This window comes from Mastigoproctus giganteus, chromosome 12, assembly GCF_048544385.1.
Source record: "Mastigoproctus giganteus isolate SK-2022 chromosome 12, ASM4854438v1, whole genome shotgun sequence".
Taxonomy (NCBI): domain Eukaryota; kingdom Metazoa; phylum Arthropoda; class Arachnida; order Uropygi; family Thelyphonidae; genus Mastigoproctus; species Mastigoproctus giganteus.
Window position 1 is genome coordinate 135,474,767 of NC_143586.1, and position 26,807 is coordinate 135,501,573.

Genomic DNA, 26,807 nt, shown 5'->3' on the forward strand with positions numbered 1-26,807 from the left:
GCGATTGCCAACCTATATTTACATCACTTCGAAAATAACATAACAGAAGAAATTAACATGTTCAGATATATTGATGACGTCCTAATCATCAACCACGACGGTTTTGAAACACTAGCCCAAGCAATATATCCTACCGACCTCAGCATAGAACGCACCAACCAAAACAGCAAATTACAAGCATATTACCTAGACAGCCAGATTACTATCAAAAATAACAAAATCGAAACTAAACATTATGACAAAAGAGACCACTTCAAATTCCCAGCTATAAAACTCATCCACTGGGATAGCAACATTGCAAAACACATATACGGAAACACAATTAGGAACCAAACGACCAGAATAATAAAAATATGCAGTAATGCAGAAAACATAACAAAAGCAATTAACAAACTGATAAAAACACTCACAAAAAACAATATACCCTACAATTACAGCAAACACCACATAAAAGCGGCCACACTTATTAATAACAAAAATCTAATATCTAAATCACAAAGCAATACCAAAACCTAAATTAAGGTCCGGATCTCTTACGCTCAGAGGAGGCTCGTCCTCTGACCGCACTATAATCCGGTTTCCTATATTAACCCACCCTTCAAAATCAGAATAAAAAATAAAAATAAAAAATTAATCTATGGGTAACCATTCGCAAGGTAAAATTCACTTTACAGGAGGCTGTAAATATGTAAATAGCTATCCCCGAGGACAAAACGGGCTGTTATGCCTTAGAAAAGCTATACCGGCCCAGTCCAAAGGGATAGCAAACCAACTTATGTAAATAACAATAAATAACGCTTGTAAATATAATACAAACATATCACATTTTATTCAAATTAATGTTCACCACGGAGTTTAAAAACGGAAACAAAAAACCCCCCCACCCAGGCCGCACCCCGGCTGACGTAGGAACCAACCCACTTATCGGAAGACTTGCTAAAATATCACCTTACAACAATATCAAGCAACAATAGACGTGACTGCGCAATAAAAACCAAACCAAGAATGAAACAAACAGTGAACAAGAGCTAACCCCTCTTTTACTGAAGGACCACCACCACCACCGGACAGATAAGTATAGCTCCACTCTCTTATTCCGATAATTACCCGTTGGGCTTTGTTTCTCCTATACCAGTTTGCTGAATTCCTAAATTAAGTATTAAAAATATTCAAAAATTTAAAGACAAATTAGCATAAAAATATCATTATCTAATAAATTAAATAATCTAAAGGAGATAAAAAATCTCACTAAAAAGGCAAAACTGATAAGGAGTTAACAGAAACGGGTAATTATGAGACATTCCTTTAAAACTGGCTATCGATCCGCTCAAAGCCCCTGAAGAAGTAGCGGATAGATGACCAGATAAGGGAATGTTATTTAGTATTGTTTAGTATTGATTAATAACATTAATTAAAATTAAATAATTAGTATTAGAACTAACTTTTTATTATTGTTTATTATATAATTTGAAAGCCACCACAGACCCCTAGGAATATGTTAGACTTGAAATGCTAACAAAATCTCCTGTTCAGGATACACCCTAATACCCAATGGAAAATAGACACTAAAGTTTAATTCATCTAAGCAATTAAAATATATATATATATATATATATTTGTTTTTAGGGGCATTAGCAACTAAAGCCATATTGCCCCGGGGATTTGTGGTGGTCATTTCCTGACCTTTCTGCATCCTCCATATTTGGTGGTAACAGGCTCGAACCCCGGTCTAATCAAGAAGCGTGTGCTACGCACTGCTGCTCCTGCCCACCTGGCTACGGACGTGCCGGTTGTAGTAGTAGTTCACCTGCTTGCTGTCAAATACGCACCCATCCATTGGCATGATGAAACTGGAACCTTGATCCATCAGACAAGGCCATTCTTTTCCAGTCATTTAATGTCGAGGAATTATGAGTAGTCTGTTGTTCTGGACAGCACATACCAACCAATCACCATTCACCTAAACTGTCAACTAGTGGTGGTCAACCCAATCTTGGTCCATTGGCTGGTTATGAGGTTTTTTTTTTTTTTTTTTATGAAAACCCCAAACATGAGAGGTATTATAACCTATAGTATTTAGTACTATGCTTGGGTTGGAGGTTGAGAAGACAATAGAAGATATTTGTTGACATTAGACTTGAACTTCTGTAGACTGTAATTTTCAGGAAATATGTACGAAGGAAGGTTGTTCCAGAAAACTGCAGTTGAATGAATAAACAAGGAAGATGAAAAGTTGGTTCTGTGAGTTTGAAGTTGGACAGTAAATGCTGGTGGCAGCATGTGTTCGGATTGTTTTGAAAGAGAGTTGTTGTTGTTATTTGGTTTTTTTTAGGAGCATTAGCAACTAAGGCCATATTGCTCCGGGATATGCAGTGGTCATTCCCTGACCTTTCCGCATCCTCCATATTTGGTGGGGACGGGCTCGAACCCCGGTCTAATCAAGAAGCGTGCGCTACGCACTGCTGCTCCTTCCCACCCGGCTACGGAGGCGCCTTTTGAAAGAGAGAGCAGGAATTATAGATGCCAATTCAGAAGAACAGAGCCCATGGAAGTATCTGTAGAAAAGGCATGCAGCAGAAACTACGTCTATGAGACAGTGAGTGGAGAGACAGTGTTAGAGATGAGTCATTAATTAACCTAATTGCCCTCTTCTGAAAGGAATCTAGAAGCCAGAGAGAGGTTCTGGGGGCACTGCCCCAGATGTGGGAACAATATTCCATGGTAGGGCGGATTTGCAATTTGTACAGAGTGAACAGCTGTTTGGAAAAAAAGTAATGTGAGCGAAAGAAAAAATCAAGTTTTTTATATGCAGAGGAAACAGTATTTGTAATGTGCTTGTGCCAAGAGAGATTAGAAGTCATGGTAATCCCCAAAAGAGATATATCATTTCTTAATTTGATGTTATATAATTGTACAATTTAATAAAAATTTAGTATTAAACACAGCTAGTCACAGTCCTGTTCTAATTTTCTACTTTCTATTTCCCGAGAATCTTTTAATTTGGTTGATAACATAACATTATGACATTGGTTGTTTTATTATTTAATTAGTTATTATTTCTCTTTAGTAGTTTGGTTTTCTAATTTTATTTTGCATATTTATATTAGATTAGTTTAGTTGATTTGCTATCGTTGAGCATGAAAAATTCACATTTTGTATACTTTGTTTTCTTATGCTAGACTAAAGAAGGCCTTGCCATATGTGTTTTCCTTAATTTGCTCCTTTAAGTTTGTTCTTTGGCTTGCTCTGTTATAGATCATATATAGGAGACCTAATGAAAATTTGCCTGCTTTTCAGCACTTCACTATGGAAATACAACCCTCTGGATATCTAGAGGTGTGGGTGCTCCCCTGAAAAGATCATGCTTATAGTCTCTTGGTCTTTCAATCTTCCTTTTTTTTCTTCCAGTTTATTACTTTCTTATTTGAAGGCCTCTTTTTCTCTCTCTCTCTCTCTCTCTCTAGGAAGCATACCATTAGTCTCCTTGCATAACATAGGAAACATTGTGCCAACTTATTGGTTTGTTAATTACTCACTTTTTTTTTATGGTAACAGTAGTAGTTACTTGCAAAATATATGCTGCAGTTTTTCAAGGTTGGCAATAAATAGTTAGTTACTGATTATTCTTGCTTAATCATGAAAAGAGAACCTTCTCTTTCTGGTCAAAAAGAATCAAAATTTCAAAATGCATAAGATAGTATTAGTACAAAAGTGGACAGCAGACTACAGGTGACCCCCGCTTAACGCTGATCATTCGTTCCGGAAAAACAGAGCGCTAAGTGAATCCGCGCTAAGCGAGCGCCGCTTTCCCATAAGGTAACATATGTATTTGTGAGCTGCGGTCGGTGCCATAGGATATTTCCTAATCAATAATAAACGGTAATGAAAAGATGCACAAATGTCGGTCAAAATATTTAATATTCAAATATTTGCACATATAAAATATTCTGCATTACATACGTATAATTATGTGGTAACTACTTGCGTATCAAAAGTAAACTTAAAATTCCAATTAAAATCATGAATTTAATTGATTTAATTTAATGGATGAATTTAATCATGAAAAATGTGTGGATTTTGAGTTGAACTTTGGCCCTCTTCCAAATAAACTAAAAGGGGTATTAATTTTAAATCCCCCGCAGCGTTACCACCCAACAATAACGTCAACTGATCCTTCGCCGCTTTGAAACTTGGCATGTTTTTTCTTCTTTCAATATGAAACTTCTTTTAGGCATTCGTTTCCACAAAAGTCCTGCTTCAGCTATGTTAAAAACTTGTTGAGAAGTATAACACATAATATACCTCTTCAATAATTTTAACAAGTTCTTTTTTGAAAGTTTCGGCTCCTTGATCTGCACTCCCTGGATTCTAAATCTATTCTACCAGCCCTTAGCAGTTTTAAATGGTTCCACATTTTTTTTTTTTTTAGGCGAGTTTTCTTCAGATCATCATATTGGCTAATCTCTCTCTCTCTCTTTTTTGTTAATATTTAACTTAACTGAATTCTGCATTGGACATTATCTTCAATAAAATTAAAGTCTTTCCATTTCAATCCTAATAGCTGGCCTAGTCCTAGTTGCTTGCAGTGGAACAGCTACCTTTCCCGCTGCAAAAATTAATTCTTTATTTTTTTATAACTGTTCTTACAGTTAAAGTTGCAAGTCCTAAATTATGGCACACATCCGCTTGTCGTTGACCGGAATCGATTCGCTTCAAAACGTCTAATTTTCAAATTCAGTCTTTTTCTTACATTTATAGTCTTCGTACTGTGCTCAGAAGTTGTTGATTTTTCATTCTTCGAAAATGTAACTGCGTTGGTTGCATTAATTATGGTACAATGTTCAAGTAAACTGTCCGTTTCGCACGTTGTCTAATACGGTACTGGGTGATGAGTAGACTTTGGATAAATGCATATAACGCAAATATTACAAGCAATATACTTCGTCATTTTTTAAAATATTGATCTAGGAACTACGTAACAAGTCACTGTACTGCAATTAAATTAGCGTGCGAGAAAATTTCACTGAGCGTGGGAAAATTTCTCAAGTCGGCGTGGGAAACGTTTTAACGTTTCCCACGTTATAGCGAATCAGCGTATAGCGAACCACGTTATAACGGGGGCCTGCTGTACTGGAGAAAGAAATTATCTACTGTTTTAGTTCATACAGACCAATTCAAGCAAAACCACATTTTATTTCTGTATTTGTGAGCTTGGCAGTCCAGTATGGCAACAAGAGGCTGAATAAATAAAACTGACACATTTTGCTACTTTTGGTTGCTCTGGTGTAAAAAGCAAAGGGGAAATCATTAAGGAATTTGTTCTCTGAAGAAGCTCTGCTTGGCGGTAATCATTAACTACTCTACCAATCTTTATATCATCTGCAAATTTAGACATCATGCCCTCTATCCTTTCATCAATGCCATTTAAGAAAATAAAAACAAACAGTGGTCCCAATACTGATCCCTGGTAAACCCCACTTCTTACATTAACCCAATCTGAGGAATAACGATTTATCACAATCCTCTACCTCCTGCCCTGAAGCCATCCTGCTATCCATCTAAACATTTTCCCTGTGATTCCAACTTGTTCCAGCTTATAAAGTAACTGCTCATGTGGGACTGAGTCAAATGCTTTGCTGAAATCTAAATAAACAATGTCGAAATTATTCCCTAAGTCCATCTCTTGAGTGACCCTGTAAAAATAGCTAGCCAGATTAGTTAAATATGATTTTTCCTTTACAAAATGATGCTGATTATTCTTCAGCATTTCATTTCCATCTAAATGATCCCCAAATTCCACACTCGATCATTGTCTCCATGATTTTCCCTACTACTGAAGTTAGACTAACCGGTCGGTAATTTCCCACTTCACTCTTAGAACCGCCCTTATGTATTGGAGATACATTGGCACTTTTCCAATCCAACGGAATCATTCCCGAGTCCAGTGATGCTCTCATAATTAGCCTCAATGGGGCAATGCACTCACATGCTGCCTCCCTTAAAATTATAGGGAATATGCCATAAACTCCAGGAGTCTTATTGGCCTGTAGGCTTGAAAGTTTTTCCATTAAATAATCATGTGAAATTTAAACCCTTTATATCAAAGAGAAATTATGTGAGTGAAGTCAAAAAATATGTAATTAATGATATTGAAATTCGATGCAAAGTAACTGTTGAGTTCATCTGCAACTTCAGCTAGGGTATCTAATACTATCCCATGTCCATTACATAAGGATCCGATCTGGTTTGTCCTTCTCTTTTTTGCATTTATATATGTTTATTTATATATGAACATTTGTGTTCGCAAGGAATCCAAAATGTTGATCTTCAGTGAATAAAAAGATGTTTCAATTGATGCAAAATTGGAGCAATGCTTGCATCTTGTTTTAACGGGTTTCAGCTATATGAAGTTTTCTGAACAGTATAAACAGGCAGACAGGAAAGCCCATGGTGTCGTATCGATTTATGTAATGTTACCCTGCAGAGATATGAAAGTCATAATCTCAGTGTGTAAGGCAACTGTAAGACTGCATCTGGAATACTGTGTTCAGGTGTTGAGACCTCATCTGATAAAAAGATTCCAATTATGTGGGCTACAGAGCTTGGCAACCAGGCACCTCAGAGGTGACCTGACTGGGGTGTATAAGGCTCTGAGAGGGATTAGTAAAATGAATGAAGGTGGAATACTAACTGTTATAAAGAATTCCAGAACTAGTGTCATAAATTCAAATTACAGGGGTTGAGGTTCAGATTACATTGTAGGAATGTTTTCTTTTAGCCAGTGAGTCATTGATTGCTGGAACAAGTTGCCCTTGCAGGTAGTTGAGGCTGACAGGATGAATAAATTCAGAGTTCAACTGGATAGTCACCTGTAAGAGGAGGGAAGCATATCACATCAAGAAATTTAGCCAGGTTGCTTTAAACAGAAATAAAGGGAGAAAAATGGGGAAACTATGAAATGGACATTTCAAAAATAAAATTAAGTGGGTATTACTGAAGCATGGGGAGTGGTGGAAAACAACATGCTGTGAGAATTCTAGATTACAAATGCCTCTTATAGCACGATGTCAGCAGTTTGAGGAAGACAAATTTATAATCCTTGTTCTTATTTAATGTGCACGTGAACCTACTTGGTAAAGATTTTGTAACATGATGCTCATTTTTGAAAATTATTTATCATGGTGTAATAAAGTGATAGATTAGTTTCTTTCTTAAAGAGAAGACTTTTTTTGGAAAGAACATTTTTTAATGGCCACACTGCGCTATAAAACAAATTTTACCGACAACATACATATTGTAAATTAAAATGAAACTACATTATTGTTTACCAATACAGTATGCTTCAAAGCCTACCTAGGATTTTTCTGTCTGTGAATTTCTTTTCAGATTGTCTGTTAGACATCAACTGGTTATGACTGTTTCAAGAGAAATACTGTTACAGACTTGGCCATCTTTACAGTGCTGAATCAAAGTTTACTTTATAACAATGGCACTAGTGTTTGGACTAAGCTGTCAAGAGCATTTCCAACACTTCACCAGAAACAGATGTGAATTCAGTTTTCATCCTACCCCAACTTCATCTGGTTGAATAATCTCTAAAATGAGTTGAAAATGCTGTGATGTCAGCAACTCATTTATCTTTGATGGGGGTAAATAACACTCCCAAACCTGCTGGGGAAACAACAATGATATCCTGCTGTTTGGGCTCCAATCACATTTTAGTGACATGAAGAACACCAATATTTCCAGGGAAGGATTTGTTTGACCATTTCAGCTTATTCCTGACAGTTCATGAATTTTGATACTGCTTGATAGGATTCCATCTTTGTTGAGCAGTGGTTTTGCAAGAGCCGTTCTGAGCATGTGCGTACTAGATTCTGGAATGCAGCTGAACATAGCCGCACTCAGGTCCAAGCCCACAAAGTTCAGCTGCATTCCTTCTCATGAAGGTTCACATGTTTCTATTACTGGAATACAAATTAAGCCTTATATCTATTAGGATTCATATATGCAGGAAAACTTGCAAGAACCACAAAGCATACAATTCAAAGAAATTATATTTTTTGGGGAAAATTACCACCTAACCTTCACAGATGAATGAAATTTGACACACAGATGAATGCAATCGTCTTGCTGTCATCAGTGAAAGTGAAAGTCCAGTCACAAGTCACTTGACACCTGGGGCCGACAATTTAATGATATTGTAATTCAGTTGTAATTGTAATTAAGTCTTCAATTTAACAGACTTCAATATTCTATCACAGTAGCAATGATTTCTTGATTTCATTATCTCCAGGAGTTTCCTCAGTATTTCATTAAAGTAAACAGCTTTCATAATAAGAAGAATTTCCATCTCATCACAGAGTGGGAAGACAGTTATTGCAATGACAGCAAGAGGTAAGTTTTGGTCTACTATGCTGTCAAAATGAAGTTTAGTAACAGAGCAGTAATAAGAAGGCACCTCACTATTAAGGTGAAAAATATATTGAATCAATGAAAAGGTCATAAAGGAGATCATTATGGGAAAAAAAATTTTTTTTTTTGAATGCAAAGTTTAATTTGTAAGCTTAGTATTCACATTTTTCCTGGTCATAAAATTTTTCAAGATCTTTTACCTTAACAGCATTAGGCTCAACTCATCCCAACAGAGTATATCAAACTTGCTCACAGGGAAAGGGATAATTTTCTGCATCCCTCCTCCTTTAAGAATAAATATGAATAATGTGAGTGGGAGCAGAATGATTTCAAAATAATAATGAACAAGGCAGACAGTGTCAGCACATTTCCAATTCTTTCCATTTAGGGAACTTTACACCCTACAAGGCAAAATAAATTGATATATTAGTTAACTGCTTAATGCTGTCATTATACTATGACAGATCAGGGTAAAAAAAAAAAAAAAAAAAAATCAGAACTCATTTATTTAACAAAATACTTACCGATGTGCCATTTTTATATAGTAGCCGTCCATCTTGATCAAAAGGTTCAAATCTCTGCAACAACAAGAGTTCCTTTTCTAGCCGCCAAATTGGAGGCTTATCTTTCTCAACATCTCCACGAGCAATGACATATTTTTCTGCCTACAATTATCGAGGATTAACAATATATACACGTGCATATACACACACACACACACACACACATATATATATATATATATACACACATACATACATGCATAAAATGCGTGGCAATAAAGTTTATGGACTGATGCTATTGCGGTCAAGTTTTATGAGTTTGCAAATAAACAAAAGTTGCATGTTGTAGTTCAAATTTCCTCCAACAGATGGTGGTACAGAGATTATCCAGTAGGCTGACAGGTTGGAAGTAACAATGAATAAATATCAAATTTTGCCTTTAAGTGGGAAGATCAGCAACAGAAATATATGAAATGTTAAAAACTGTTCATAGTGATAAAATGTTAAGTTCTACATGAATGGTATAAACAGTTCAAACGTGGACATGTGAATGTTTGTGATGACCCAAGAAATGAATGTTCATCAACCTCTGGAAATGAGGACACAGTTGCAAAAGTTTGGGAAATTGTGGAAAGAGATCACTGTTCAATCTTCAGAATGTTGGCTGATAAACTGGATATGAATAAGGAGTTGATTGGAAAAATTCAGCATGAAGATTTAGGGAAAAGAAGGTCTGTAAAATATTTGTGCCACATAGCCTCAGAGATGATCAAAAGAAACAAAAGTGTGATCACACAAAGATTTCATTCATCCAGGCTTGTCGAGACAATCCTAATTTCCTCGACTGTATTGGCATCGGAGATGAAGCATCATGGCATGCGGTGGACTTCAAAATCATTACCGAGGTCCAAAATGTATCATTTATAGAAGTCCAGCATCAAAACAATGCTGATTATGCAACTGAAAAGCATAAAAAACATTTTTCAACGAACAACTGGTGTAACTCAAACATTAGTTCAAAAGGGGAGAGAGTCAATGCTGCATTTTATGTCATGTGCTTCAGAGCTATTGAAGCACACTTCCCTGGTGAGGCTGCAATTTTGAAAGAAAGGCAGCTGGTACTTGTTGCACGACAATGTTCCTGCCCATTCTGCACTTGTGAAGACTTTTCTGACAAAACATTGCAATGCACAGATCAACCATCCACCCCACTCTCTTGATCTAGTACCAGTGGACTTCTTCTTCCCCTTTCCCAAGGTGAATGACGTGTGTAACTTGTGTTGTGTGTTACATAGGGCAGCCCCAAACATTAGTTCAACTCTGCCTTGTTAATTTATTGATATACAAAACTCTGCAAAATGGCCAGAAAAGAATTTAGTGCTATGTTCATTTCTGGTCATTTTACAGAGTTCTGCATATCACCACAGAGTAACAAGGCAGAGTTGAACTAATTTAGGAGCCACTGCATAAAACATAACACACATCACACAGGTTTCCACAAGGTGAAAACAGCATTCAAAGGAAAGAGATTTTAGGAGTTTGAGGACACAAAGAAAAATATAACTGCAGAAATGAACATCATCATCTCTTTGGCGACTATTTTCAGTAACGTTTAGAATAGTGTAATAAGGGCATTCAGTCCAGTGGTGATTACTTTGAATAAAAAAACCCCATTTTTGAGTTTCTTCAAATTGTGTTCTTTTTATTGCACCAGGCTGGGAACTTTATTGTCACACCTCATAGATAGATATGGATGAATATGTGCGTGAACATGCACACAAAGTATATTTTTAAAAGGTATATAATATATAGTTCTGCTTTAATCTGAGAAAAGCATAAAAAACATATTCAGTTTATTATGTGAATTAACAATAAATTTAGCTTTTATAAACTTTTCTGCTGAATCAATAAAAATGCTATTTCACAACAGATTTTATTTTCATAGCCTATTATTCTATTTCTACAGAAAGATTAACTTTATTTTAAACATTCAGATTCAACAAACAATAATGAAAAATTCTATATTACGATTAAGGCTACAAATTTCTAGTGATAATTAAAACCAGGTCTAATATTATCAGAAAAAATGTCACTGAAACTTGTGGAAATATTAGCACAATGAGACAATACACAGTCTGATCAACTAATGATTGATCATATTAAATGAACACTGTTTTCACCACATTGGCCTGCGAACGGTGTTCGCAGGCCAGCCGCTAGTTAGTACACCAGACCGAACCTATTGGTAACTCTCTAGGAGGCTTCCGGATCAGCTAGTGTATAATCTTCCTACCTCTAATCTGCCAGATAGTGACTGGAGGGAGTCCGAGTAGTGTGTATGCGGGGAGCATTGTCGAGGCCACGTTATGTCAAGGATCTGGGTATATTCTTACCACGTGTACGCCATATCCAAAAATTTCATTACTTCATACAGCATGTCCCATCCACTTTTTCTTACTATTGAATACACCATGAATTGTCAAACTAATAGAGCAAGCTTATCTGCGAAAAGATCTAAACCTCCCAAGCACTTCATAATTCATTTCACAAATATACGTGATCTCAATTCTAATTTCAACGATGTCCATTTACACTTGCAGTCTCCCAAACCCCATGTACTTTTTCTGACAGAATTTCAGTTATCGGTTGATTCAACTACTGCTCATCTCAGATGCCCAAATTATTCGATGTATGATTCCTTTCGTCTCAAAGGTGGTACTTGTGCATATGTCCGTTCTGATATTCCCTGTCTGAGACTTGGCAATTTGGAATCTCCTCTCTTTGATCTTCTGTGGCTCAAAATCTCTCTACCTCACTGTGTCAAATTCATCTGTTGTCTCTACCGTTCTCCCAACTCCACTAATCACTTGAAGCTCTTTGACTTCCTCTCTTTGCAACTTTACTTTCTCCAGTCCAACTTTCCTAACAGTGAGGTAATTTTCCTTGGTGATTTTAATGTTCACAACTCCAGCTGGCTTCTGTTTTCTAGTCACACCGACCCAGCAGGTCGAGATGCTGAGGCTTTTGCAATTACTAATGACCTAGCACAGATTGTTTATTTACCTACAAGAATACCGGACAATCCTAATCATACAGCCAATACGCTTGATCTTTTTCTCACAAACAACCCTTCTAAGTATACGGTCGAAGTGACAGGTCCTTTTGGCACTTCAGATCACAACTTGGTGAGTGTCTCTTCTCCAATGGAACCTTTATCACATGGCTATTCCCAACCTCATATTGTTTGGCATTACAAGAATGCAAAATGGGATGACCTGCGAGACTTCTTTTCTTCCTTCCCTTGGTTGGATTACTGTTTCAAAACTTCTGATGTCAACGTTTGCCCAGATCGTGTCAGTGAAATTATTCTTGCAGGAATGGAATCCTTTATCCCACACTCCACTTTAAAATCTCATCCTTTATCTAAACCTGGTTTTCCAATAAATGTGCAATGGCTGTTCAAGAGAAGAATGTTGCATATCGTAATTGGCTTGTTTCTAACTCTTCAGTTTCATTTTCTGCTTACACCAAAGCTCGCAACAATTGTAAAGGAGATACTAATCAGCCCAAACTAGAGTTTGAACAGGCTAAGAGTAGAAAACGTGATTCTTGCCCTAATGGTAGCCGAGCATTCTGGTCTCTTGCCAAAGCTATTGGCCACAACTTTTGCCCATCTCTGCTCCCACCTCTGTCCAAACCAGATGGTTCTGTTGTCACTTCAGCCAAGGATAAAGCTGACCTGCTAGCATCCCATTTTTCTTCCAGCTCATGTATTAATGATCTTGGTAAAACACCTCCCACCATTCCCAACACGCTGCATTCAAAGCCTCCTGTGGTCTTCCGTCAAAAGGATGTCCGAAGAATTTTGATGAATCTTGATGCTAAGAAAGCTCCAGGTCCTGATGGTATTTCTCCTCTTGTTCTCAAAACCTGTACTCCTGAACTTACTCCTATTCTTTGCCGCCTTTTTTCACTTTCTTATTCCAAAGGTGTTTTTCCTTCTGCTTGGAAATTTGCTCATATCCAGCCAGTTCCTAAAAAGGGTGACAAATCCCTCCCATCCAATTATCGTCCCATTGCAATTACTTCTACTCTTTCTAAAGTAATGGAGAAATCAATTAACCAACAACTCTTAAACTACCTAGAAACCTTCCGTTTGATCAACGATCGCCAGTATGGATTCCGTCAGTGTCGATCCACTGGTGATATTCTGGCTCATGTTACCCATTTATGGACTAATTCAATGGAAAGGTTCGGTGAAACACAAGTAGTTGCTCTTGACATTACAAAGGCTTTTGATCGTGTTTGGCATACAGGTCTTCTAAACATGCTTCCATCTTATGGTTTGTCAACTGTTTTTAGTAATTGGTTATCCAGTTTTCTCTCTGATCGCTCACTGAGGGTGATAGTAGATGGCTCTCTGTCTTTTAACTTCTCCACTAATGCCGGTGTCCCCCAAGGTTCAGTTCTTTCCCCCATTCTTTTCCTCTTGTATATTAATGACCTTCTTCCATTGACTGGAAACCCTATCCATAGTTTTGCCGATGATAGCACATTACATTCTACTTTCCATTTTGAGAAACCTTGTCCTGCTCAATCAGCTTCAACGTCTCGAAAATCTGCTACCAATTCCTTAAATGCCGATCTTCAGGTAATTCTCCAGTGGGGCAAAGACAACTTAGTTGATTTCAACCCTTCGAAAACTCAGTCTTGTCTTATATCTCGCAAAAAGGATTCTTCTGCTCCTATGCTTATCTTTAGTGACACTCCGATTTCTAGGCAAAATAATATATCTCTTTTGGGGATTACCCTGACTTCTAATCTCTCTTGGCACAAGCACATAACAAATATTGCTTCCTCTGCATCTAAAAAACTTGGATTTCTCTTTTGCTCTCGCGTTACTTTTCTTCCAAACAGCTGCTCACTCTGTATAAATCGCAAATCCGCCCTGCCATGGAATATTGTGGGAACAATATTCCATGTGGGATGGGGCCCCCAAAACCTCTCTCAGGCTTCTTTATTCCATTCAGAAGAGGGCAGTTAGGTTAATTAATGATTCATCTCTAACAGAGTCTCTCCACTCACTTTCTCATAGATGTACTGTTTCTGCTGCATGCCTCTTCTACAGATATTTCCATGGGCACTGTTCTTCTGAATTGGCTTCTATAATTCCCACTCTCTCTTTCAAAACAGTCCGAACACGTGCCGCCACCAGCCAACATCCATTTACTGTCCAACTTCAAACCCACAGAACCAACTTTTCATCTTCCTCATTTATTCATTCAACTGCCGTTTTCTGGAACAACCTTCCTTCATACGTATTTCCTGAAAATTACAATCTACAGAAGTTCAAGTCCAATGTCAACAAATATCTTCTTTCGTCTTCTCAACCTCCAATCCAAGCACGGTACTAAGTACTATAGGTTCTAATACCTCTCGTGTTTGGGGTTCACATAAAAAAAAAAAAAAACAGAAATTTTCTGCTACCACAACAATTATGCTTGTAAGGCATTTCATACCAACAGTTATGCTTGTGAAACATTTCTAACTACAAGCAAGATTAATTAAATAAACTTTGTTTAAACGTTAATTTAATTTGGTTAATCATCTGTAGTGAAACAGCAGTAGATGGAGCCAAATGATGACATCCTGCTATGAAATCTTTCTTTCCAACGAATGTGTTTAGGTGTGGGGATAGCCCAGAGTATATCATGTCAGAGTATATTGTCTTGACCACTTAAGTCTGGTGGAGGCAATCTGGTTTGGTCGTGTTTCAGTTGGTCTGCACTTGGTCTATTGGGTGATTGCTCTGGTGGTTTAAGGCGCCACCGTAGCCAGGAGCTAGATCGGGTTTCGAGCCCGTGACCAACAAATACGGAGGATGTGGAAAGGCAAAGGAATGACCACCGCATACCCCCGGAGCAATATGGCCTTAGTTGCTAATGCTCCTAAAATAATAATAACCAAATAATAACATAACCTGGTGGTTTAATCTTTATTGGTTGACCCTAAATTCTGTATGGTTATACTCAATATAGCTTATGAGGTGAGTTATTTCAAGTCTTTGTAATAAGTTCTCCACTTGTCTTGATAACTGTCATAAATATCATGTTTAGCCTTCCCATCAATAACTTCAATTACTCATTGCAGTATCTGGACATGCTTTCTAATGTTACTGGAAGTTAGCAGTTAGGCTACAGTTGTGGCAGCTGAAACTGAATTCTTGAAAGCAGATAAGTTTTGGAAAATAGCTCTTTCTTTTTTTTTTTTTTTACTTAACATATTAAATGAATATGTTTTAAATGCCCTAGTATTTTTTAATTAAAGTTAGACTAGACCCATGCACTAAACAAGAACAGCAAAGGAAAAAGCTAAAAGTAGTGAGAATGTAACCTTTTTTGTAGAGTTATCTGTAGAAGGGCATGATCTGACCAAAAAGGGGACGTCCTTGTGTGATTTCTTTCCAGAGAGTGTGAAGAGATTAAGTGCCTCAGGTTACGTGAGGACACTCGAGGACTTCAAGTGCCCTCAAAGAAATTAAAAAGAGGGACTAATTAAACACTCAGCCACCAAGCCAAATGCTGGAGACTACATTCACACATCACACAATACAAACACTGGTCCCACAGGAAGTAGCTGCTGCCAGTGCCTGTACTATCAGGGAAATTATTTTGAAAAAAAGATAGGTACAATAGGACCCATGTATGTCTGCTAGGGGCCAAAAGTTGATGTAAGAGTACCTATCATCTTCTAAGGGCAAAAAAAGGTAATACTGTTGTACTAATGATACATATTGTACTAACGATATTAAGAGTGACAGATCTGAGGATTTACTTAACAAGTACAGGGCAATGTTGGAAAAAAAGCGATGAGTTGGATTTAATTTTAAAGTGCTTGCAATTCTGCTCAGACACAATAGGAGGGAATATGATGAGAGCTTTCTCAATGAATTTGGTCCTGAAGGGACTGTGAAAAGCACATTAGATAGAATTCGTCTCAGTATGGAGTGTGCTTGTTAACAGGAGACTTTATGAGGATGGGATACACTTAAATAGAAGGAGTCGTTTGTCAAACCCTGAGCAAAAAGGGCCTTCTGGGCTTCTGCCCATATTGCCCCTAATTCTATGTTGTGAGGTTCTCTTAATCTTATCCTGGTTAGTAGTCACAACAACATTAGTACACCTTGCCTAATAAAAACAAAAGAGGGACGGCTCTCCGCCCCCACCACAAGGAGGTAGGTAGCCCTATTTAGAAACCACTTCTGATGTCTCGCCAGAAATAAATAAAAACAAAAGTGACTTATTCTATAACATCTATCCTGTAACTAACAAGAGGGGAATTCATCCCTCATACATTTATGGTCGCTCTTGCAATCACATTTATAACTCCTTATATCATTCCTGTAATATCTGCAGGAGGGAATACTCATCCCATAAGTCAATAACTAAAGTGACTAAATTTAAAATTATTCCTAATTCGGGACCGGTCGATCCCCATCGACCCGACCCACCAAAACAATAACAGAATCATTCTGCAGCCATTCATGGATGTGCCCTTTTTCATACATCTGGTCAATCGCTTTCTACTAATGAAGGTCATCTCAACCCAACACAGTAAGAGCCTTTATTAGTCCATAATCTGTCCTTTTTAGGATATCAACAGGTCTGGCATACTCAGGACAAATCTTGTCCGTTGCTGTGTGGGCCGAAGGAGACTTCCTCCACCAGCAGTTGGCACACTTTGGTGCATCAGCTAGTTTGTGCAGTCTTTATATGAGTGGCCACGCCCAGCACAATGGCCACAAAAGACCTTCGCTTAACAGTATTTGGCCACATGGCCAAAAGCCATGCATTTGTAACATTGGGTCGGCATCAACAGGTCTTGAACCCGCTGCAAACTCCAATTCACAAAAATTCTTGATTGGCCACAAGAATCTCCTTGTCTCCAGATACTTCCAATAACAAAATTCACTCCAGAGGTCCCTCTGACCTTATTCTTGGTTACAACTGTCATGTTAGATAATCTACTATCTCTAGGTATTCCCTGTCTTTGAGATTTCTCTGCCACAGTTCCCTGAGAAAGTGGTCCTTTGTCACAACTAGATCCACCATCAGCTTGGGGTGTCATCTGAGGGTCCTCTCCACTGTCAAGCCCAGTTCTTGAACTTAAGTGTATCTTGAAATCTTGACAATACCACCTTCAGAAGTGGCCCCAACAGCTACTGTTTTGTCTCTAATTGGTCTGACAGCTACAATTTTTAAGTCTAGGAGAACAGGGCCAATGTTTACTAGCTCAGTTTTCACCTGATCACTGCTGGCGAATCTTTCAGATACTGGGATGACTGTGAAAAGCTCATTAGGTAGAATTTTTCTTGGTATGGTCTATGCTTGTTAACAGGAGACTTTTTATGGGGATGGGATGGAAAACTGCTAGCTTTGGGGGGGGGGATACAGAGACTAACAGCAGCCACAGGCAAAGGTGAAAGTGATTCTTGCACATCTTTTACTGGGACATGCAAAAGCCTTGAAAGCAAAGTGCTGAGAATTACATAGCCTGCTGGAGGTTTGAAAGGGGAAAGAAATACATACTCTGTATTAGGGTCACTAAGAGTAAAAAACAGGTGCATTTATACTTGCATATACATTAGTAAAATAATAAGAGGAGTTTACCTCAATATACAATACTGGTAGGACTTTCACATACAATAATAGTAGGGGTACAGTAAACACATTGCATAAATTTGAAGCACTGAATGAAATGCTGAACTCACGAAATGCTGACATTATAGGGATATCAAAGACATGAAGCTACTCAGGCATAAGAGATAGAGAATTTCAATATGGTGAGCATAATGTATATAGAAAGGTAAATGCATGTATTTAGGGTAGAGCAGCTCCTATACATTAGTTCAACCCTGTCATGGCAGTGTGAAGGGTTATTTCGAAAATGTATCTGGTCACTTAGAACACCAGGAAAAAAAGCGATCATTTGGTTAGCTGCTTCTTGGCACCCTTCCCTGCCACGAGGCGGCAGGCCTCTGTATGGTTGCATACTACTTCATAAGAATGACGCAAAATCTGCATCCACCAGAGAAATCTCATATTAGCCAAAGAGGGGAGGGGGGAGATGCCATTCCAAAAAAAGTCAGGACTAGAAGGTATATAGCTGATGGACATCATTATAGGCTGATGAAGGCAGCAAGACACCTATACCAGTAACTGCAGAATTATTGGTGCAAAATTGGTGGTGAAGGTGTAGAAGCAATGGCAAGTGGCATTGTAAGTAGCAGAACAATTCATATGGAAACAAGAAGGCAAGAACGTTAAGAGAAAAGGTTGTAGGCAAATCCTGAAGTTTGTGAAACTCTTTGGTGCTCAGTAAGATAATTTCACTACCATGGTTAAGACAGTAATGGAGAAGAGTTGTTCACACAAGTCACAGTAAAGATGGCAGTGATAAAGCACATGTACCTAGTCCTCACGACTACCACAGGAATGTAGAAGAGAGCTTCTGTGAATTATATGACTATGACCAGTTAAAAGAAACATTTGGTACAGATTGCACAGCTGCCAACTTTTGACTGAAAAAAACTGGAGAACAGGCATTTCTAAGCAAGAGGAAAACAAGTTTTAAACAGGTGTTTTGGAAAAAAAAAGAATGCATCTAAAAAAAAAAAAAAAACTTGGAGGAAAACAGGAGAATTTTGGAAAAGCAAGTCTCTTTAAACTCCACACTGCACTAGAAATTAATCATCATTTAAAAAAAAACCCTGCACATTTTATAAATTATTTACCAGTACAGTATATGCTTTGAAACATTAGCCAACTTAATACTTTTATGTCAATGGATTTCTATATGGATATTCTATTAGACATGAACTAATTTTGACTGCATAAGAAACAGTTTGCCCTGTTCAGAAATGCTGTTCAAAACAACGGCCCTGAGATCAGAACTTATGTTTTTGTTTTTCTCACCTGATTGAATATTCTATCATAGTGAGAACTGCTATAAGAAAAGGTTAAAATACCAAGCTTGACCTGGGATAATTTGATATATTTTAAGCTTCCTTGTGCGCTTTTCAGTTTCCAAACCAAGAACCACTGTACATCAATTATTAATTCTTTCACAACTGCATTCGATAGATTCTCATACTAAAACTGACAGAATTGATGATGAAAAACATTTTTTGGTTTATTTAATGAACCAATTCTTTATATTTAATGACCTCAAGAATTACTGGAAACTTGTCTGCAAAATATCTCAAATTTGAAAATGATATACTGTCAATTGATGAGATTTATACTATCTCAGCATTTATAAGAACATCACTTTTTAATGTAAATTTGTGTATCATGTAGTCACATGCAGACAAAGTACTTCCTTACCGAGGAAAAGAACAGAATCTTTTCTTTGTTTTAGGCTCTCCATGACCTAGGCAGTAGAAATAGTAGTAGTAGTAGTAGTAGTAGTGGCATGTGATGCAAGAAAGCAACTGTATGAGCTTATGCAGCATCAGCCAAAAAAAAATAAATAAAAAAAAAAAAAAAAAAAATCATGCCATTCCCTCTAAACGCCTGTCCAGTTACTCCTTAAATTTATTTAACCTGTCAACTTCCAAGACAGATGGAAGTTTGTTTCAGCAATTAACCACCCGCTGGCTAAAGGCAAATTTCCGCACGTCTATTCTACATCTGTCTTTTCTTAATTTGAATTTATGCACCCTTAGGTTAGTAATCTGAACAAGAGGAAGGATCCCATCAGAATTCAGCGTGCTCAACCCATTCAAGGCCTCATATACGTCAATCAGATCACTGCGCAGGTGCCTAGACTCCAGCCACTGCAATTTGCAGAATTTAAGCCTCTCTTGATAAGAGGATCCCTTCATTTCAATCACCAATCTTGTTGCCCTTCTCTATACACTCTCAAGTAAATCTGCATCCTTCCTAAAATGAGGCCTCCAGACCTGTACGCATTACTCAAGGCGTGGCCTGACCATTGCCTTATACAGAGGAACAATCACCTTCTTCTCCCTGCTAGCAAAATTCCTATATATCATTGACAAAACCCCATGACCTGCCCTGGCAGCCTGTCTGCATTGCTCAGAAGACTTCATATCTGACTGCACAATTACTCCCAGGTCTTTTTCATTTTCTACCACCTTAAGTGTAGTACCACACAGTTGGTACATTTCTCTGGGGTTACTTCTACCCATATGCAGTACTTTGCATTTGTCAAGGTTAAACTTCAGTTGCCACTTCTTAGACCATCTGCCCAAATTATCTAGATCCTGTTGCAGTAGCACACTGCCATTACTGTCATTAACCTTTGTATCATCTGCAAACTTCGACATTAAGCCTGATATACCTTCATCAATATCATTGATAAATATACAAAACAACAGTGGACCTAACACCGAACCCTGTGGGACTCCACTAATAACATTAGCCCAAGAAGAGCAGCACTCATTGATTACCACCCTCTGTCTTCTCCCACTTAACCATCCTTTTATCCATTGTAGCAACTTACCCTTAATACCATTCTGCTCCAATTTGTACAATAGTCTTCCATGCACAATAGTGTCAAAAGCTTTCCTAAAATCCAAATACATGATATCAAAATTATTTTTTGCATCCAGTTCCTTTATAACCACATCATAATATCCTATCAAATTTGTCAGACAAGACTTTCCCTTAACAAACCCATGCTGTGTCTGAATTATTGCTGCAGTCTTGTCTAGTTAAAGATGGATCCTGCAATGCAACTTTAACCAGTGACTCCATTATTTTACCCGGAACAGAAGTTAAACTAACTGATCTGTAATTACTCCTGTCACCCTTCGATCCCCCTTTGTGAATTGGGGATACATTTGCACATCTCCAGTCCGTGGGGACCTCCTCTGAATCCAAGGATGCTTTCATAATTATGGCTAAGGGTTTGCTTAGTTGCTTTACAGCCTCCTTTAATATAACTGGATAGATCCCATCCACCCCAGGTGCTTTTCTTATGTTTAACTTCAACAATTTCTCCTCCACTTTGCTTTCAGTTATTACAAAATCATTAAGTATCCTACTACAATTTGATAACCTTCTGCCATTTTCAAACCTTAATAATTCCTTAGCCATCAGATAGAGGTTCCATTGGAGAAGAGACAATCACCAAGTTGTGATCTGAAGTGCCTAAAGGACCTCTCACTTTGACTGTGTACTTAGAAGGGTTGTGTGTGAGAAAAAGATCAATTGTATTGGCTGTATGATTAGGATTGTTTGGTATTCTTGTAGGTAAATGAACAATCTGTGCTAGGTCATTAGTAATTGCAAAAGCCTCAGCATCTCGACCTGCTGTGTCTGTGTGACTAGAAAATGGAAGCCAGCTGGAGTTGTGAACATTAAAATCATCAAGGAAAATTACCTCACTGTTAGGAAAGTTGGACTGGAGAAAGTCAAGTTGCAAAGAGAGGAAGTCAAAGAGCTCCAAGTGATTAGTGAAGTTGGGAGAACGGTAGATACAATAGATGAATTTGACACAATGAGGTAAAGAGATTTTAAGCCAGAGAAGATCAAAGAGAGGAGATTCCAAATTGCCAAGTCTCAGAGACAGTGAATATCAGAACGGACATATGCACAAGTACCACCTTTGAGGCGAAAGGAATCATACAGCGAATAATTTGGGCATCTGAGATGAGCAGTAGTTGAATCAACCGATAACTGAGATTCTGTCAGAAAAAGTACATGGGGTTTGGCAGACTGCAAGTAGAAATGGACATTGTTGAGATTAGAAATGAGACCACGTATATTTGTGAAATGAATTAGGGAGTGCTTGGGATGTTTAGATCTTTTCGCAGAAAAGCTTGCTCTATGGAATACAGAATGAGAAATTTAAGGAACAGATACAATGTATACATGAATCCATTCAGATTTGGCAAGATATGGATAACCAACAAAATCTGAAACTTTATAGTGATGTAGTTAAGAGTTACATAACTTCTGTTGCAAACGACGTGGGCTTGAAAGTGAGTTCTTCAGATGATGAAGTGGCTAAATCATATGATGATGAGCATGTTTTATTAATTCAAGCTAAGGATGACTCTATACTTAAAATAGTAAAGATGTCCAAATTGCTGTGGATAAGGAAATGAGAAAATCGTTGAGGGGGGTCAGGATACGGAAGGTAAGAAAAGTATTTAATCGTAGCATTGTTTTAGAGATTCAAACTAAAAAAGACATAAAAGAAATAAAAAAGTGCAAACAATTGACATGTCTTGGATTAGCTTTTGGATTTCCTAAAAGACCTGGAATGAAGGTAATCGTGTATGATGTTAGTAAGGAAGTTCAGAGCGATGATCTTCTATGTGACATGTATGAGAAAAATCTTTTGCATTTGGGATTGACGAAAGAGGAGATGGTGGCTGAGGTCATTGTTCGCTTCATAAGTAGAAACAGGCGTGATTCTGGGAATAACTGGATTTTGGAGGTTTCACAAAGAATTAGAATGTTTCTAATGCAACAGCAGCAGCACTTGTTTGGTGGACTGATGTCATACAGGTTAAACGATTTCTATCTTGTGACTGTATGTTACATTGTCAGGGTTTTGGGTATACTACCAAAACATGTAGACAAAGAGATCCTATATGCAGCCATCGTTCTGAGAAAGGCCATACATATAAAAATTGCAAAGACATTAATAACAAAGAGGCTGCATGTTTGAACTGTATTGCTAGAAGTCATGAGAGAGACTATTCTGTTCATGACAAAAAGTGTCCAGAATATCAAAGAGTACTGAAATTAATTAAACTAAGTATGGCTGATTCCTTTCGTAACTATGGCCAACAGTCCAAATTACTGTTAATTCAAATCAGTACACTCACAATATAAGTTCGTTTAAAGGTTTGAAAATAATGCAGCTGAATGCACACCATTCTCGATCTGTTGTGGATAAAATAAAAATTGTAGGTCAACTAGAAAATATCGATGTTGCTTGCATCTGGGAACCTTATTATGTGAATAAGATAGTTGGTTATCCCCGTTCCTGTAATAAGAGGGTCATATATAATTCTTGTCCAGAAGTGAGAGCTGCAATAATTGTTTTTTAAATTCTGATTTAGTGCCCATGACTGAGTGAGAACCATCCTTCTGATTTAGTCTGTTATGGTAATTAATTTCTAAAACAAAAGTGGGTAATATGAAAAGTGTTTGTAAAATACATTTGCACATTAGCATTAGTAGAGGCATTTGATGCAAGAAAGCAAACTTATGCAGCATCAGCCAAAAAAAAAAATAAAGAAATAAAAAGAAACCACTTCCACTTCACCCCTCTGTTCGTTCAAAATACTTGTCCAGCTGAGCCTTAAACTTATTTAGGCTATCAACTTCCACGACAAGGGATGGAAGTCTGTTCCACCAACCAACCACCCACTGGCTAAAGGCAAATTTCCGCACGTCTATCCTACATCTGTCTTTCCTCAATTTGAATTTATGCCCTCTCAGTTGATTATTCTGAGCAAGAGAAAGAATCCCATCAGCATTGAGCATGCTCAAACCATTCAAGGCTTTATACACTTCTATCAGATCACCTCGCTGGTGCCTAGTCTCCAGACACTGTAATTTGCAAAACTTAAGCCTTTCTTTGTAAGAGCACCCCCTTTGTTCCATTCACTAATCTTGTTGCCCTTCTCTGTACTCGTTCCAGCAGCTCTACATCCTTCTTGAAATGAGGCCTCCAGACCTGTATACAGTACTCTAGGTGTGGCCTGACCATTGCCTTATACAAGGGAATAATCACCTCCTTATCCCTGCTAGAAAAATTCCTATATATCATTGACAATACACCATGAGCTACTCTTGCAGCCCGTCTGCACTGCTCAGAGAACTTCATATCTGCCTGCACAACTACCCCCAGGTCCCTTTCATTCTCTAACACTGTCAGTGTAGTACCACAGAGTTGATACGTTGCTCTGGGGTTGCGGTTTCCCATGTGTAGTACTTTACATTTGTCAATGTTAAACTTCATTTGCCACCTCTCAGCCCATCTGCTCAACCTTTCCAGATCCTGTTGCAGCAGCACAGTGTCAGTAGTGTCCTTGACAACCCTGCCTACCTTTGTATCGTCTGCAAACTTTGACATTAAGCTTGATATACCATCAATATCATTTATGAATACAGAAAACAATAATGGACCCAACACTGAGCCCTGAGGGACTCCACTAATAACATTAGTCCACGACGAGCAGTGTCCATTGATTACCACTCTGTCTTCTTCCCCCTCAGCCACCCCTTTATCCACAGCAGCAATTTGCCTCCAGTGTCACACTGCTCCAATTTGTGCAGCAGTCTTCCATGTGCAACAGTATCAAAAGCCTTTCTAAGATCCAAGTATATAATATCAAAGTTATTCCCTGCATCCAGTTCCTTTGTGATTACATCATAGTATCCAATCAAATTGGTCACGCAAGACTTCCTCTCAACAAAACCATGCTGTGTCCGAGCTATAACTGAAGTCTTGTCTAAATGATCCTGCAGTGCTTTTTTAACTAGTGCCTCCATTAATTTTCCTGGAACAGAAGTTAAACTCACAGGTATATAATTACTTGTGTCAGCCTTTGATCCTCCTTTGTGAATTGGGGTCACATTTGCACATCTCCAGTCTGTGGGAACCTCCCCTGAGTCCAAGGAAGCTCTCATAATTATGGCTAAGGGTTTGCTTACTTCCTCTGCTGCCTCCTTTAATATAACTGGATAGATCCCATCCACCCCGGTTGCCTTTCTTGTGTTTATCTTCAACAATTTCTCCTCCACTTTACTCTCAGTTATTACTGGATTCTCTAGCTTACTGCTAGAGTTGAATGCACCTCTGGCTTTCCCCTCGCTAAATAACTCCTCATGTGTGAATGTCGATGCAAAATATTCATTTAGTTTGTTAGCTACCTGAGCAGGATCATCAACAGTTGACCCATCGATATCAAGTTGTCCAATCTGATTCATCCCCTTCCTTCTAGAGTTTACATAAGTAAAGAACTCTTTGCTGTTTTTCTTTGCATCTCTTGCCAAAGATTTCTCGTAATCTGCCTTTGCCTGCCTAACCTCCTTTGTAACTTGGTTACAGATCAACTTGTATCTATCATAGGCTTCTGTGTCATGTGTTAATTTGTAAGTATCCCATGCATGTTTCTTCTCTGCCATATGCTTCATCAGTTCATCTGACATCCATTTAGGCCTCAACTTTGAACAATATTTCTTGGTTGGTATGTAAAGCCTTGTAGCTTCCAAGGTAAGTTCTTTGAATGCTTCCCATTTTGCATTTGCTGTTGGTAACATCAGTTGGTCCCACTGTATAGAATTTAAATACTGTCTCAGTCCATCATAGTCGCCTTTACGAAAGCAATAACCCTTCCTTTTATCCTAATGGTAGTTACCTCTTTGAGTAAATCCCACTTCAGCACACTGTGATCACTGCCACCTAGTGGTTCATTTATCTGCAGATTCTTAATGCATGAAGAATCACTACTGATAATCAGATCAAGAGTATTCCTCCCTCTAGTTGCCTCCCGAACATGCTGATGTAGAAAACAATCATCCAATAAATCCACAAAAGCCTTGCTAGTGTGTGAGTGACCAGCCCCCAAATTCCAGTCAATATCTGGGGAATTAAAATCTCCCATTATAAGACTCTCTGATTTACTAGCCCACTCTATTTCCCTGTACAGTTTCTTATTATACTCATCAGAGTCATTAGGCCTATAGCACACTCCTACTCTCAATTTTGATCTCCCAATGCTTATGTCACACCAAACTGACTCGACACTTCACTGTCCAGCGATGTCCACTGGCTTCACTTCCTTGGATTTTATGTATTTCTTAACTAACAGCATAACCTCTCCTCCCTTCCTATCCAGTCTATCCTTTCTGTAGACATTGAACTCCCCAAATTCCAGTTCTGCATTCCTTATATCTGTGTGACACCAAGTCTCTGATATCCCAACAATATCTGCCTTTGATGTTTTGAGCAATACCTCAAATTCATCAAATTTATTTACTAAACTCCTAGCATTGGTGTACACGCAAGTATACATGCACCTATTTCTATTCTTAGCTACCCTAACACAACCCATGTGTTTACTTGTACCGCAATGACTCCCAGCAGTCTCTGAAATATCCTGCATCTTGTTTTTCAGGCTTCTGCTCATTCCAATAGAAGCAGTGCAAGAATCTCTTTCACCTCTGCCAGTGGCTACTGTTAATCTATTAGTCTTTCTCTCCCCCCAAGCTAGCAGTTTTCCGACCCACCTAACACTGCCTCGATAGCATCAGCAAATATTCTTGCACCCTTTCTATTTAAGTGTATCCCATCCCTATAGAAGCAATCTCTCCTGTTAACAAGTACAGTTCAGGCTGAAAAAAATTCTACCCCTTGAGCCTTGCACAATCTTTCCAGGGCCGAATTGATCGACAAGACTCTCATGAGATAGTATGAAACAGAGCTGTACTACTCAACATGTTCTATGTTGATAATAATATTAGTAAAATAATAAGAGGAGTTTACCTCAATATACTGCGTAGAACACTTCCGTATGATACCCTCCAGAAATTAAAACGGAAAAAACGAAAAAAATCGACAACTTACCGGTACATTAGAGTAAAATATAAATAATTAAATAAACAATTTAACACAATTCAAATCAATATAAAACAATTAAAAATCAAATTAACGCAATTAAAAGAATCAAACAAAAATATTCAAAACGATTTTCCTTCCTTCTCTTATTATTTTACTAATAAGACTCATCATATACTCTCTCCTATCGTGTCTGGGCAGAATTGCAGACACTTTCAAATTCAACCCTATTTCCCGGCTTTTTTTTCAACAGTGACCTGTACTTGTTAAGCAATTCTGCCG

The 26,807-nt window shown here is 38.0% G+C and overlaps 1 protein-coding gene across 1 annotated transcript in view; it reads right to left on the reverse strand.

Annotated features, from left to right (window-relative positions):
* LOC150077444 (glutamine and serine-rich protein 1-like) overlaps positions 1-26,807 on the reverse strand; it is a 166,718-nt gene that overhangs the window by 102,683 nt on the left and 37,228 nt on the right. Inside the window, exon 3 of the mRNA XM_090385906.1 lies at positions 8,940-9,080. Coding sequence (XP_090242032.1) covers positions 8,940-9,080 — 141 coding nt within the window. The remainder of the gene's footprint in view (positions 1-8,939; positions 9,081-26,807) is intronic.